A 15,625-nucleotide genomic window follows, 5' to 3' on the forward strand; every position below is an offset into this window, starting at 1 on the left:
CCAGACGCTAGTGCACATACATAAATGTCAAAAAATCATATAATCAAAATGCGTACAATAAAAAAGACTAAGTCAAAGATCATAAAAAATATATTCAAAGTATATGCAATAAAAGAGATTAAGTCAAAAGAATCAATAATAAAAATCAACCAATCAATAATAAAAACCATAAGAGAACAATAAAAAGAGTTAAATCAAATAGCCTAAGAGCAAGAGCAAGAGATACAAGATACAAGACCTTACAGCAAACGGATGAAGCCAAAAGCGTGGAGCAAGAGAGCAAGGGTCAGTTTTTCCTAGACATTTATAGCAACATTGCTGATTTCAATAAACAATACCCCAATGCGTCATTAATGGATGACGTGTTCTTGTCATCTTCAGTGGAAAGTTTTAATTTTCATCACGTGTTCTAGCTGTCGTCCTTTGTGGAAAGTTTTAACTTCATTAGAGACACCCCTCATGTTTTAGATTCATTGAACATGCTGAGTGTTAGTTTCAATGTTTTGATATATGTAACTTATCTTCTAAGTGAAGACCGCAATGTTCTATTAATACAACGTACCTTCAAAGCGTAAACCATAATCGCAAGCTCAGCTTAAAACATGTTCTGCTTAGAAGTTCACCCTGAGTTCAGAGCATGTCCTGCTTGTAAGTTCAAAAGTGCAAAGCATACAGGTTCAATAAGTGCTCATAATAAGTGCAGGCCTTGGTTATAATATTTTCGATTTTCCAGTATATACAACAACCTGCATGTGTTGATGTGAAAGAAGGCAGACAACCGTGTCAGGAAACCTATTAGGACCACACCATATAATAAACCAAACACCAATCCAGAGAGTCAAGAGTTGAACAACGTCATTATCAAAAGTTGCCTGTATTAAAAATAAGTTTCAAACTACGATCCTCTCCACAACAGTCACACTCATGGTCTCATCGTATTTATGTATGCATTGTCCAATGCCGCGAGTGTGCCGTGTGTTTATCGATTTTATCGTGATGCAAAATTCTTTCTTTCACTAACAATGGGCACTTTACCACCACTCTGGCGAACCCACACATCTCTGAAGCTGGATAGTGATGTCAGGAAGCCAGAGCAGTTGTCATGGACTTTAACCATTCATAGGACTTCTTCACTCCTGTATCTTTGACGAAGGAATCATTGCAGCTTCATCAATTAGTTTGTAATAGAATAAATAAGGAAAAAACAATAAAAGTTTTTTTTTATATTCAGCGTCTTCAACTGTCTAATGTGACATCAATATCAAGATGGAACAAGGTCAGTTGACTTGATGAATATTCAGTAAAACATATTTTATGCAAATAAGTACAAACTATTCCAGCAGCCAGTCACCATCACCAACATCGACCAGTCCTTGTACAGCACCCAAAATAAATGATGTATTACACCGCATGCTGTCTCGGGGTGTTCCCAGCCAGTGCTTCGTTTACTATGTCACCCTGGGGGGGCATTGACTTTCCCCTGCCACAGATCAGTCAAAGTCCAGTTATGGATCAGCCATGGACCTGTCATGGAAAGTGAGGCCCTTCAAAGTGGCTTCCACTTTAAGTGCCTGCACTGCTCCTCCACTGGTTCTGCATGATTGTGTGGGTGGAACAAACTGTATTCCATTGGTTGAATTAAAATGGTTTTGCAACTGAGAAAATCCCCAGTGGTGAAACACAAAAAAAGTAGTTTGGTTGTAGGAGCTTTTCGATCAGGTCACACACACTAGGCGCCATTCAGCTGGGAACATTTGTTCACCTCTTAGTCAGGTTCATGTCTCGCAATTAAGGTGAAGAATGGGAAAATTATAAATCCAATTAAATTGACAAAGTAAACAAAAGATTGTCAAATAGGCAGAAAAAAATGCAAGATTGCGGTTAATTTGGACCTTGAGATAAACTGTATGTGTTGGCTGGAAGATTTGGATAGGCTGATGATCTACCAAAATCATTTTTTTATTGATCATATTTGTGGTTCAGCCCTGGTATTTAAGATTTACAGCTTCCATGTACCCCGATATTTGCATGCTATGTCCTCACTGCATTCCAAAAGCAGGCCCCTCAGTTACTATGTTTAAGATTGTGCTTTTTCCAAAAATACAGTGTCTCCTTATGTAAAAGTGATTTTTCACTAAAGACCACTGCTCCTTTAAAGGATGGCTTCTTCACAGTAAAATTACAGCAAAATTACCTCACAGATCATTATAAAAATGTGCATTTTTTGCCAAGTAAAACAACTGCCCATGTGTCAGGGAAATCTGCATAGAAGACCAAGACAAGTCTCTTCAATAGCAATTCAAAATGGCACAGACTCAGACCAGTCAAGATTGTCTTTCTACTCGCGAGGGTCAGAAGAGCTGCAGCACAGTCTCTGTCGAACTGACACTGACCCTCTGCCTTCCACGAGCTTTTATTATGGAGCATAGCGGGGTACATGGGTTGAGCCAATACTGGAAAAGTTTGAACTTTGCTTGAGAAACTGTCACCCGGGTGTGTGTCTGTGACCTGGAGATTGGGGAACTGTTTTTCACACAGTCTGTGAATGATTTACGGTTGCACTGTCTGCAATTGTAATCATAGATAACAAAATACGGTTAATTCTTTTCACACCAGGAGACCCCTGCATCTGAAAGTGTTATTGTGGAAACAGCTACTGAGTTCATCTCTTAACAATTATTTGACGCAGATGTCTGTTTTTATAAATAAGTTATTTTTATACCAATAGATGTTTACTGGGGGGCTTCTGGGGGTGCGGCTTTGGACACCCTGTTACAAAATTCTACCTAAAAGCCTGCAAACATGTACAGACATTTTTTAAAAAAGTGAAAAAAGAACTTAACCACACTGAATATTAGGTATTTGGCCAGGCAATTTAAATGTTATTTAATACGGTGCATTCCTAAAGCAATCTATTGCCGTCATTTTTTCAAGCCAACACATTTTCAAAAAGTGTCCTGTAGTTCAAGCTTAGCTAGTCAACCAGCCCCACTGGAGACAAAACACAACCTAACAAATCATGACTAGAGACAGTCTGGATTTATCGTAACAGCATCTCCTCTCATGATCCAGAAAGAATGTTTTTATTAATCAGTAAGTGTGGATATGGATATCCTCTCATCGCTTAGTTCTGGCAGTGCAGTGATGTTCATGTTCTGAAAATGCTGTGTTTTTTGTGACAATACTTGATTTAGAGTTACCAACTGACCATCAATAATAACATAAATAACTTATCTATTCACATATGTCTTGGTGTAACTTCAGTACAAAAAGCATCAGTGTTGAAATGGTGTGTTCAAATGGTAAACACACAGCAAAAATGTAACACAGAAGAACCACCGTCTCCGAGGGCAGATATAAATACAACCAGGGGGTGCAGGGACACAAAACCAAAATATCACTGAGCTGAAAAAAAGTTGCAGAGCCTATATGACTTTCGCCCCAAAGCAGTGTTTTCGTATAAATGTTTCGTATAAATGGGCATCGCAAACCACCACACACACTGATGCGTCACTTATTAATGTTTTGTCAGTTGAGGCACCGCATCAGAAACACATTGTGCCACCCGTTTTTCTTTTTTCTTCACCTTCCTTTTTGTGCCGAAAGACAAAAAGGAAGATGAAGAAAAATAAATAAATATATACTTATATTCCGTGAAGACACTTTTGAAGTTCAAGTTATTTAATCATCTAACTCAACGGACACATGGATCATTGCCTTTATTACTCATCTAGCGACCATATATTTAATTTGATGCACACATTATGACTGGAACCGGAAATACAGTAGTGAACATAAAGCAACAAACGTTTTCTATATCAGTTTGTTTAAATAAAAATGTGTTATTATTGGATTTTACGGTTAGTTTTTGAGTTCATAACAGGAAATCTAGGAACAGAAAATAAATTGAACCTTTTCCGAACCCACGACTGTTTAGTTCTCTGCTTTGGTGATATTGGAGATATCAACGGGATTAAAGCGGCCGGTGCATGTTCGAATTGCGGTCAGGTTTACTTCAACATGTTCCTGAACCTCAACAGTGCACATTTTGGGTCACTGGTGAGAGATAGTTACTTAAAAACGAAACTTACGGAGAGCATTAGAAAGGGGTCTTTGTAACAGAATATGTGAAACTAAGAGACACACAGAGGAGACTGGGGTGGTAGGCGTTTTCTGAGCACGCGACATATCAATTGTAATATTTGAGACTGATATTTGTAGAGTCCTACCTTGCTCGTGCGTGGTATTCCACAACTTGGGTTCACCAGTTGCGTCACTTCCGTGTTTAGCTCAGGACACGCCCATTTATCCGGTTCTTGAGAAAGTCAGTGGCAACTGCGTGTTTGCGCTTCTATTTGCTTTGCTTTGATTGCCGTTGTCTTTGTGGCACAGCGCCAGCTTTATGGTAGTTTAGCTCTGGTGTTCCATCTTTAATGTGATTTTAAATACAAATCCTAATGGCCAATTCTTCAGGTCGAGTAACTGCGTCTGTAAACCACTTAAATAGCAAAACATTTATTAAAAACTTCAAGCAGTAGGTGACTTGATCAGCGCTGAACACCAGAGCCTTTTCATGCACACAAATTGACTTTCACTGGAGCAAATGATTTCCTGAAAGGCCTCAAAAAAAAAAAAAAGATATGATGAGATAAAATGATGAGATTTTATTTTATTTTATTGTCCGGGTCTGTGGTAGATGAAGGAAGCATGTCGGTTGTAAATATCCCAATAATAGTTTCTACATTGTGGTTGTCATTTCTTGCGATTTTTGTGAATGTCTTAGTTTTGAATGGTAGCGCGAAACTTGATAGACAACATGTTTTCGAGTGTGTGGCCGATCCCAGGTCCCAGCTGGTTCTGTATTGCGTGCGTGGGATAAACTTCAGGATGTTTTTGCGAGTTACGAAGCATGGTCCACGGTATTAAAACTTTTTTTATGTCTGGACCCCACTGGTCAAGCGGAGTAAGAGCACAATTCAAGCAGGAATATCAGTACACTTGAAAATAAAAAAAGAAATTTTAATGAAGAAATTTTATTGAAGAATAAGGAAAAGCATAAACGATTGAGAAAATGAATGGAATCTAACTGAGGAGGTTGAATACGTTTAGTCATTTAGAGCAGGACTGGGACATAAAAACGGCCCTGGTGAAGACATGAACGGCCTGCGCTCACTTGTCTGTTTGCCTCTTCATCTTCAACCTTCCACTGTCTGTCAGGGGAGAGGAAGGTTATTAAAGTTAGAAACAATGGCTCTCAAAAATATCATACAAGACTCCCTACTGTGTGGTGTGCTCCTGTGAAAAGAATTTATTGCGTTTTGTTAAGATTCCTGACAATTGAATGATTCATAAACATCCTTTGGGGAAGTTCCCTAACCTCTGGGTCATGGATTGTACACACTCGGGTTACGGTTCCTTAATCAATGCTCAAGTGTTTTCCAGTATTGACTCATCCTTTGTGCTCTGTATGTGCTGCTCAATAAACGCTCGTGGATGGCAGAGGGTCAGTGTCAGTTCAACAGAGACTGTGCTGCAGCTCTTCTGACCCTCGCGAGTAGAAAGACAATCTTGACTGGTCTGATTCTGTGCCATTTTGAATTGCTGTTGAAGAGACTTGTCTTGGTCTTCTATGCAGATTTCCCTGACAGGTCCCCTGGGAAAAAAATGTTGTAAAATAGCAGACTAAATGCTATTTAGTCTGCTATTTTGTGTATTGTGTATTAATTGTCACACAGTTGGGAAACACACCTCCAGTGTACCTCCCGTGCCTCTGTTTACTCATGAGAATGACTACTATTGAACAAAACTGTTTCACCCAAAAGAATTTATTCCCTGACAGCACTGGTCCTGCTCTCTTGAGGTCCAGGTTGCCATGGTTCCAGACTCAAGGTCATGTGTCAACTCCCCTTGGTTTGGAGCGACGTCGACGAATCCTCTTGCAATTGACTATTTTCAGTCCGTCTTTGGTTTGAAGCTGTCAACAGATAACCCAGGCCAGTCTTCTGCTTGGCTTGCTTCTGCTTGTTGACTAGTTCGTCCTGGCTCTGCCTGACTCTGCTTGGCTCTGTGGTCCATAATTCATCCTCCATACCCATCGCTGCTCCCCAGAGGTTCCTCATCTTTCACATTCTTTCACATGGGGGAAGGCAGGTACCTTTCTGCACAAACTCAGGCTCTGTTCCATCCCACTTTAAAAAAGTTTGAACACCACTGTTCACTATGCCCAAGCACTAGTCCATCCCTGTTTCCATATACAGAAATTGACAAAGCAACCAATAAGTCAATTCAATTTGGACCTCCTTATATATATATGTATCATCTGGCGGTTGGTATCAGTGGATTTACGCTTCAAGCACAGTGACAAAAAAGGATCAGAATCGAGGATGCAAAGTTAATGCAGAGTAGAAATGCAGCTTTGTGAGGCTGAGAATGAGTTGTATGTACGAAATATAAAGTTAAATTCCTGCTCAACTCAGCCTGTGAATGAAAATCACAAAACAGAGAACAGAGAAGATGAGTAAACAGATAATAAAAATAAAGTAATAATGTTGTCTGCCTATGTGCCTCCACCTCACTGTATGTGGGTAACCCCCACGACCTTTATCGGTGTCACATGGTGCCAGTGGTGTCATAACCAGATTCCTACTGAAGAATGGACAGATGCACAAACATCAGGAGGCTCTCTCAGCTGCGATCAGCCACATGGCCCTCCACCACCTTTCAAATCTGCCCCTCAGAAAACTCAGTACCTCTGTAAAGCTATCCAGTTTATCCTCCACCGCACCAGCCTGCTTCAGCCCCTCCTCCCACCTTCCATGAATACCATGGTATTGGTTTCTCGGGTACAGCAGAAGAGTGACCTCTTTCCACATATGGAGGCATTTGGTAGAACACTACTCCCATTGCTCTTGCTGTTGATGAATGGTCCAAATAGATCTATACATGTGTCAATGACCCTAGTCATGTCATCTTTAAGTACTCTAGAGGGCCAGGCAATGACTATGTGCTATGATTAATGCACTTTCTGAAACAGAAGCGCCCTGACGGAGGTCTCTGGTCCTGGTCTTGTCCACTGTCAGCCGCCGTAATGGTTCTGAAGCACAATTGAACTGTGTTTTTCTTCTGTCACATCCTGATATGCAAGCATTGGCACGCCCCCCCTCAAAAATACTATATACTAATTTTGCAGAATTAGCAAGTAGGTACTAGTGTACCAGGAGTTGTTTCTTCAGCGTAGGGGCACATTTTCCTCTTTCTCTACAAACTTAACAATCATTGGTTTTGACACCATCTTGGCTATTTTCATGTCCTTCATGGTTGAAAAATACTGCACTGATAGCAGAAGATGTGTGAGATGTGCTGTAAGTTGCATGTCAGCAAATGAGTTACATGTCATCTGTCAGCTCAGTGTTCGCTTCTGGACCCAGAGGTTCAGAGTTCGACACCCAGCATTTTTTTCTAAAGTTGTTGAAGAATGTTCTTGACAGTAAAACCCCTGCTTACCAACCTTACCGTCTGAACAGACCACTCTATTCTGTTAGAATCGTGATCGCAGACCCAAAGTACCACATTGATCTTAGCTGATCGCTTTTGACTCCGGAAAGTGTCCCTCGGTCTGTCACTGTTAAAAATGTGCTGAATATGGTAAGCAAAGAAGTTAAATTCTTGAGAGTTGAGTGACTTATTTCATAACAGTTTATGATCAAATCACCAGTACCAGTAGTGTTTTATGGACAGATTTATGGACAAGACGGTGCTGTGTTTTCGTCACATAAATGTCAAAACACATTCTTCAGCATTTGTGTCCAGAGACTCTGCAACTCTGGCTTCAATAACTAAGGCTTCAATAACTTTCTGGGCTTTTGGCTTTTGGCTCTTGGACTTGAGTGGACGCAATGATTCGGCTGAGAAGGGGGTGGTATCACTGAAGGGTACCTTTCAAACACATACAGTATTTCCTGAAAAAAGACAGTGTCTCGCCTTTCGACTCGCGATACCCCAGTCATGTGATCGATCATCCATGAGTGTTCCACAAGTGTACTAATGGTGTTAAATCTCAACTATGAACATATGTAAGTACATCACCATACACAGTACTTTTATGAGCGATTTAAACGAGTGAACAGTATTTGATCACCTTGTGCTTTGAGCCCTAAGTTCCCTACAACAATATCTACTTTCTTTACAGGAACAAAGCATGACCCACTGTGGTGCTTTGAATTCTTCCCTTTTGAACAAACAAAGTAATCCATTGGTTGACAACCTAATTCCAGGAACTAAGGATGACCTTCTCTGGTTCTTGGATTCTTGTATTTACATGCATCCATCATCAGTTAACCAGCGCTTAGTCCTGTTCAGGGTTGTGGGGAGAGCTGGAGCCTAACCCAGCGGTCATTGGGCGAGAGGCAGGAACACACCCTGGACAGGTCGCCAGTCCATGGCAGGGCACACACACCATTCATTCATACACACACAGACCTAGGGGCTATTTTAGAGTTTCCATTTCATGGTGAATATGAGCATAGCTATGAAAAATTGGAACTCACTGAAAACTTAAAAGATTGCATACGCATTTCTCTGAAGCCAGTCAAGAATTATTCATGCTATGCATCAAATACACTGGGTCGTATGGATTTTCCCTCAGTCGTCATTACTGATGGATTTCTGTCTTGAACTTGAGATGAGATCATGCTAGTAAGGGTATGAAGACGGTATTTTACATGCACAAAGACACACACTGGTAGGGACTCATCGTGTTCTTGTATGCAGCGCTGTACCTCAGCCTTTGTTGCAGTAAGGCTTTAATACATTTTTACTTGATTGTGGACGCATAAAGGTTCTCCACCTTAACATTAGGAGGAGAATCATTTTGTCTTTCTTCCGACGTAGGCAAAGTAGAAGCCAGGGGCCACATGTGGCCCTTTCCTGGATTTTCTTCCCCAAAAGTTACCGAGATATTCCAGTATTTATGATTTATGTTGGCTAGCATGTGGAGCACCTAGAATGTTGAAAGGAAATTTGTGCTGCTGTCTTTGCTCTCCAAATTGAAAAGTAGATGAATTTGCTGTAAGCCCTGACATGGCATTTGGGTCAAATATCGCTTTTGTAATTTGCAGTCTTGTGGGTGTACTGGGGAAGCTGGGGCTTCAGTTGGGGGCCTTTTTCAGCAGGGGTGCCATTGTTTTTAATAGAGCCCTTGAAGATTTTCGTCTCATGTTTGACAAAAAATACCTTCCCAAGCAGACTTGTCAAAGAGATGCTCACACTCTGCCGTCGGGTTTAGGTTTTCAAGGTCTTGTGTACAAGGCGATTGGCTATAGCATAAGCCGTCCCTAGTTCCGAGCACACTACCTCCCTTTGCCTCTCTGGTAAAGGGCCCCTCGGGTGGTCAACTCAGTCAGCCTCTTGTTGCGGACACGGTTCTAAGACTATAATAAGCATATCAACTATACCTTATTATATTAGTGAGTAGTGTCGGCGCTTCACTGAGCGGGTTATTTAATTAGCCCGACCTGTTAAAAAACAGGTTCTTGACCTTACAATGCTACACCTCTTACCGTAGTCTCTTTACTTAACTTCGTTTAAGGACTCATGATCGGATCCTAAATCCATTCCTTTCAAATAACATTTTCCCCATAAATGCCTAAAACTACCACCTAATCATTGACACAATAATTCAGGATGGAATAATGCTACCATGTGAGACACTCATTACATGTGCAACAGGAGGAAATCAAACAATAACTCACCTATAACCCAATTGATGGTAGTAGGTAGGAGCCAGTTGATTCTTTAGTAGTCAGGGATCAACGCCGTTGTGCCTTTTCAGTACTTAATTCGTACTCAATTTTATTATGTTTTTTTGTCACAAAAATGTTTCTTCAAAAAATTAATAAAAGAATAGTAAAAACAGCAAAGTCAATCAAGAATAATAAAATCCATAAACTCAAGGGTATCGCCAGACGCTGATACCCAACAATATCAAAAGTACCACCAGACGCTGGTACTAGTACATATACTTCAAAAACCATATAATCAAAATTACTTCAATAAAAAGGATTAATTCAAAAATAGTAAGAGAGAAATAAAAGATGAGTTAAAATCAGATGGTCTGAGAGCAAACAGCAAGAGCACCGTCCCAAGATAAGATACAAGACCTTACAGCGGACAGACGCGGGCGAAGATCCAAAAAGAGCAAGAACGCAGGGTCACATCTCCGAGCGCTTATATAGCGACACACGGCTTTGAAGACATACCGACGTCCGTTTTCTCACGCCAAGGCAATTAATCATATCTTTAACTTATCTTGTTTTTCTCCAGATGGCCTTTTGAAGTCCTTCCCTCAAAAGGATGCATGTTTGGTGATAGATCATATTAGTGTCAATTGCGTCAGCACTTGCATCATTTTTTTACGTCACTGATGCCCGGTTTACCATATTAGGTCAGTACATCTACTCCATCTTTGCCAGCACGTGCGCTTACAAGTTCAAACTAAGTTCAAGATGGCCACCTTCTCATGACTTCAAACGAGCGCGCCTACAAGGTCACTCTTAGTTCAAAGCACACAGCTGTTCGTGAGTTCAAACGCTCACGATCAAAAGCATACAGGTTCACTAAAGTTCGAAACATCAAACAATTAATGATAAAAAATCAGAAACAATACCAAATATTATTTAGCAGGTTTTGATTATAATATTTTCGAACTTCCAGTATATACAACACACTCATTGCATTGTAATCAGTTCATGGAAGCAAGTTTGCTTTGAGAACATAATCGTGGTTGGGATTGTGTTTTTCACTGAAGACTCACTCCTCTGCATCAGGTGTACAATTTCAAAATCTTGAGAAAGCAGATTTATCAACAAACATTAAACATTCAGGAGGACAAAAGTCAGATCCCATAGCGGCCGATCTGTCCTGTCGACCACAACTAAATGTAAATAGCTCTACCATGTTGAAAGTGTTGTCTCCGTAATAAATGTCAAACAATTCAGGGATGGTCTGTGTTTCATTCTGTCATAACAGAATGTTTTCTAGTGAATATTTGAGGGCTGGTTGGAAACTTGTTTGCTGTTTTGTCTGTTGCTTCTAAAGTTTTCCATGTTGATGTTCAAATCACCTGACCAGGTCCGATTAAAACCGGTTGAAAATTGACTTTTAATGTTAAAAAAAGAAGAAGTAGCACAACATACAAACAAATTTACAGAGAAAAAACACAGGATTTTACCAATTTACCAGTCAGTCCCAGCATCTTCTGCGGCTCTTATGTGTCTCTTAGAATTCCGCTGTGCTACTGCCGCCTGCTGTCGGTTTAGAATTCCACAGAACTGTCTTATATTCTGTCTGACTGATTCATGAACATGACAAGAGACCACTAGATGTTCCATGCAACTCGTACTGCCGTATGACATCAAGAAGCTTTTTCCTGCCTTTAACTTGAACTCGGACAATCATTTGGCCAGGAAAAGGTGGGCTTCACTGAAGGAAGCCCTCCATAGAAAAATGCTACAATGATGGGTCACAATAATGTATAGAAACAAGGTCTATTAAGTATTATGAAGGTGGTGGACAAATCTTCTCAGGAACACAGGACTGTTCACTGCAGACCATGTTACCTTTCACAGTGGTGATATTTCAGTGCCGTAAAACACAAGAATTAGCTTGTTCTCAGCGGGCCAGGAGGTTCCATCATCTCCTACCAGCCTAACATTCAATCCCATCATCCGCTGTGACACTTGAAACAGGGTCGCTAGTTTTCAGATTCATCCAATAGATAGCTCTTGTCAAGGAATACACTGCAGGAAGAGCCATCTGTCCCCACGCCAAGTACAGCACCGTATATTTCTGAGCAAGCTTCCATGTCGCAGCCTGCAAGAAAAGGTCTCACTGATGATGCAGAAATCAGCAGAGGAAAATGTTTTTGGAGACTTCAGCTTTGGGGACACCCCAAGTTGCCCAGGGAAACAACTGTTCCTTCTACAGTAACCACCGCAGTTACACTTTAGATTTGGGAACACAATTCATGCCTCCTTCGTCTGCTAATTTACATTAGATTAGACTGTAGAAACGAGTAATTACAGTGTAAAGCCTGAAAATATGGCACATACTGTAGTCGTAGTATTGTAGTAGAGTATAGTATAGTAGCAAAGTAGCATATCCAATGGTGGGCAAAGTCAGATGGAAAATGCTAAATAAATTTTAGATGTTGTTTTTGTTTGTTTGTTTTTCAACCCCATAGCTAATAATAGTTATAATGAAATGTTATAATAAACATTTAATATTTCTCCAAAAAAAGAAGATTTCGTCCCTTAAAATAAACAAAATAAAATGGGGGGAAAACTTATAATATATTTCATATAGAATGGAGCAATGTAAAAAATATTTTTAGCATGTAACATTTTGGTGTAATTGCAGGTTTTCCCATTTTTCTCCTTGTTTTATGATACAGCAGTAACTAAATCAATGTTAAATTCAAGAATTTTCTTTTCTTTTCTGTGTGTCCTTTTGTCTTGACATTCGTCGAGACTGTGGCAAGAGTCACAGTATGTAATGTGGCCACTTAGGAAATTTAATTGCCCACACCTCTACTAGTCAGTACATTATAATGTGTCATAATTGGTTAATATGCTGCTAATATACATTGCAATAGGTAGTTTATTTAATATATGTTCCCTCATCTGAAGTGTACCCCACTTCACTGACTGTATTAAAACAATAACTTCATTGTGTGGTGCGTTAAGAAAATGCATCTACAAAACATCTAAGAACTGAGAACAGCTCTCAGTTCACATGAGATTTTCATGTTTCCTGCTGAATAAAAATTACACCAAGTATCAAATGTTTCTCTCTAATACAGAAAAACATGTCCATACCACGATTCCAACAGTGGAGAAGACAATAAGGAGGAAAATTAGACTGCAGACTGCGCTCCTCCTTCTGGGGTAGTGATGACCCACGTAGGAACTATCAATCAGAGTTTTTTTTAAACATTACTTTGGGTACTTTTTTCCTTTTTTTTTATCAAGTGGTAAAAAAAAGCTTACATTTTCTTGCAGTGTGGACACTGCGCAAGGGTCTCCCCAGAATTGTCCGTCCAAGTCCACTAAAACGAAAGCATACAGTCTGCTGAAACAGCGGTCGGTCCATTGAACTTTTTCACTTTTTCAATGCTACCACTAGGCCACGCTCTGGCCAAAGTGATGAGTGTGATAGTGTCATACCAGGAAGGAGCAGGCGCAGTGAATACAGATGACTCTGGCGCCAATTGGTTCACTTGTCGCAGGAGTGTCAGGGCTATCATCAGCAATGGGTCCAAGATTGATGATGCGCTTACTGGAAACAGAACAGTTGAGAGTTTGTGTGTTTCATCTTTGACAGAAAAATAATGGATGATCCCATAGCCGAACAGGAAACACGTATCAAACTAAAGAACAGCTTACCAAGAAGGTCGTGGGCAAGGAATAAGCTGGGCAGTGGCTTTACAGATCAACAGGAGGTTGCACTGGCAGCACACATACTTCTTTCCAACTGGAGCAGATTTTATTGGCTAGGAAAAAGGCACGATATAATACGCATTTAGTGAAGCACTCATCATGTACTGTCGTTCTCAATGACCAAAGCGCCAAGCTTTGACAGATTCTCTCTGGACTATGTTTGGTCAAAGGTGTTTTATAACCTTTTTAAGCCGCTGCACCCTTTGTTCATTGAGGAAATCCCCTGGCACGGCACCAAAGGTATCTTGGCTAAAGCCGACTTGTGCTTAGTGGAAAGTCGAAAATCCCTTTCAATTTGTGAAAAATAGTAGCTACTGACACACAGCAATTGTGTTATGCTATTTGCATAAAATGTATTTGTTTAGAAAATGTCTCTAGAAAATGGGCAAAAAATATATCATGATCTATATAAATAACTATTTTGATTTCCTCATAATCTTTTTGCATTTAGGCAATTTCCTGACAAATCAATGAAGTTTTTCAGTGAGACGTGATGCTAGCCGTCAACCCTTTTATCTCTGCTGCGAAGACAGTCATTGGCGTCGCAGGTCCGACAAGGAACACTCGCCATCACTCTGTCGTGAAGGTGTTTGGTCAAGTTAGAGGCACATCATGTTTCTAAACAACTCGAATGTGCGGCTTCTTCGCTGACAGTGTGTGTAGAAAGAGGAGCACCAAAAGCAGTGATGGATGACTCAGCGCATCAGCATAGATCTGTAGCGTATAGAGAGAATGTCACAGAATCCACGTAGTCTCCTCATGTTGGTAGATTGTCAACACGTTCTTATTGGTCATGATTTAATGTCCTCATATCGCCTCTATCTCTGGACATATGAGGTGAAATTAGATCATTTCCAATGACACACCAGTTGAAAAATACTTCCATTAGAGGACTGTGGGGTGCAGGTGTGGAAGTTTGCCACCAGGGAGGGATGAGTGCTAGGGTCACTCTGTGCCCATCCCGTTCACCAGACTACGAATAAAAGTGTACTGAGCGGTTGCTCATAGCATGGTCTGTAAATGTGTGTTGTTCATGTGGGCTTTTCTGCACGTGATGACGTTCTGTGAATAAATGAGTGTGGGTCACTAAAGACAGGGAGGAGGCAATGAAACCTTTCATGTAAGCGTGTGGAGACAAAACTTCGGTAGGTAGCAGTAGCTAGCTGGAGGCTAAGCTAATGTATTGCTCGAGGTGCCGTACTTTATTCCCCAGTAACATTACATTAAGTCCCTTAGATGACTTTTGAAGGACAGAGGCCACATTTGTGACTCTCACCAGACTGTGAATTAAAGTGAGCAGAGCGAACTGAAGCGGCAGCAAGGTGGCGCACTGGTTAGTGTTTCTGTTGAAGAACAGATTCCAATTTACTCACCGTCACTTCTTTGCACGCGTTACACTTGACGACATTCTGGTGAGCTTTTCCTTGCAGTGACACTGAATGCTGACAGACCCGGCAACGGATGAACGTGAAAGTGTCGCCCACCGTGGGCGCTGGCAAGAGCAGGGCAGGCTTGGTGTCTGTTAATACTGAGGAGTCATGAAGAGCACATGAATTATCCTGTGACTTAGGATCCAGTGGGCTTCTTTTCAGGTCATACAGCATAACAAAACAGGGCATATACTTTATAGCTTTCATTTCATTTTACAGCAAATGCCAGAATTACAAATATGGTGACTATTGTTCTCACACAGTACTACTATCTATTTAGCAAAACAGCTCTGAACTAGGACCTGACAACATGTCCCGCTTGGAGAAGGTTTCAATGTAGGACCGCCCCTGTACCAAGTGTTACTGAAGACTCACAAGCATTAGGTGGGAGGTTTTCATCTGCGTCGACGTAGATCGTGATGGGGGAATCGCAATTCATTTTTCAACTGTACTTCTTAATCTTCTTTACTTTACTCTGCTTTTGATTTACAGTCCAGCTGCCACATTGCAGTGATTTAAAGTGTTTCTGTACTGGTTGATGATGATGTCACACAGGCAGTGCACCATCACAGACTTTGTAACCCTTCTTCCTCTTGCGATAAGGCGGTGGCGATGAGAACATTTAACTTTTAAGGGAATTTAAAGAGAGCTTTAAATTCCCTTTTTGTGCCGTCCACTCAGTGACATCATCAGGACATGCTA

The 15,625-nt window shown here is 40.7% G+C and overlaps 2 protein-coding genes across 9 annotated transcripts in view; both read right to left on the reverse strand.

The window, feature by feature from the left end:
- The window catches only part of LOC128755417 (uncharacterized), a 35,769-nt gene extending 25,882 nt beyond the window's left edge, over positions 1-9,887 (reverse strand). For 5 of the 6 annotated variants that reach the window (XM_053858852.1, XM_053858851.1, XM_053858853.1 and 2 more), the window contains exon 1: positions 4,230-4,321. The gene's annotated coding sequence lies outside the window, so the exon portion shown is untranslated. Of the gene's footprint in view, positions 1-4,229; positions 4,322-9,749 lie in introns of those variants that run through there. The other variant, XM_053858850.1, reaches the window with a different exon arrangement.
- LOC128755419 (type I phosphatidylinositol 4,5-bisphosphate 4-phosphatase-A-like) lies at positions 4,739-15,618 on the reverse strand. Of its 3 annotated transcripts, none has more exons than XM_053858861.1 (7): positions 15,299-15,615; positions 14,867-15,021; positions 13,440-13,546; positions 13,221-13,332; positions 13,044-13,102; positions 12,873-12,963; positions 5,095-5,210 (listed from the first exon to the last, which is right to left on the reverse strand). In XM_053858861.1, the coding sequence occupies exons 1-7, from the start codon at positions 15,360-15,362 to the stop codon at positions 5,196-5,198; spliced, it is 603 nt and encodes a 200-aa protein (XP_053714836.1). In that variant the 5' UTR covers positions 15,363-15,615; the 3' UTR covers positions 5,095-5,195. The 3 variants fall into 3 exon arrangements, with proteins under 3 accessions (XP_053714837.1, XP_053714836.1, XP_053714835.1); XM_053858860.1 differs by lacking the exon at positions 5,095-5,210 and adding an exon at positions 11,698-11,868 and having other exon boundaries at positions 15,299-15,614; XM_053858862.1 differs by lacking the exon at positions 12,873-12,963 and having other exon boundaries at positions 4,739-5,210; positions 15,299-15,618.
- Positions 15,619-15,625: the final 7 nt, after the last annotated feature.

This window comes from Synchiropus splendidus, chromosome 3, assembly GCF_027744825.2.
Source record: "Synchiropus splendidus isolate RoL2022-P1 chromosome 3, RoL_Sspl_1.0, whole genome shotgun sequence".
Lineage (NCBI taxonomy): Eukaryota > Metazoa > Chordata > Actinopteri > Syngnathiformes > Callionymidae > Synchiropus > Synchiropus splendidus.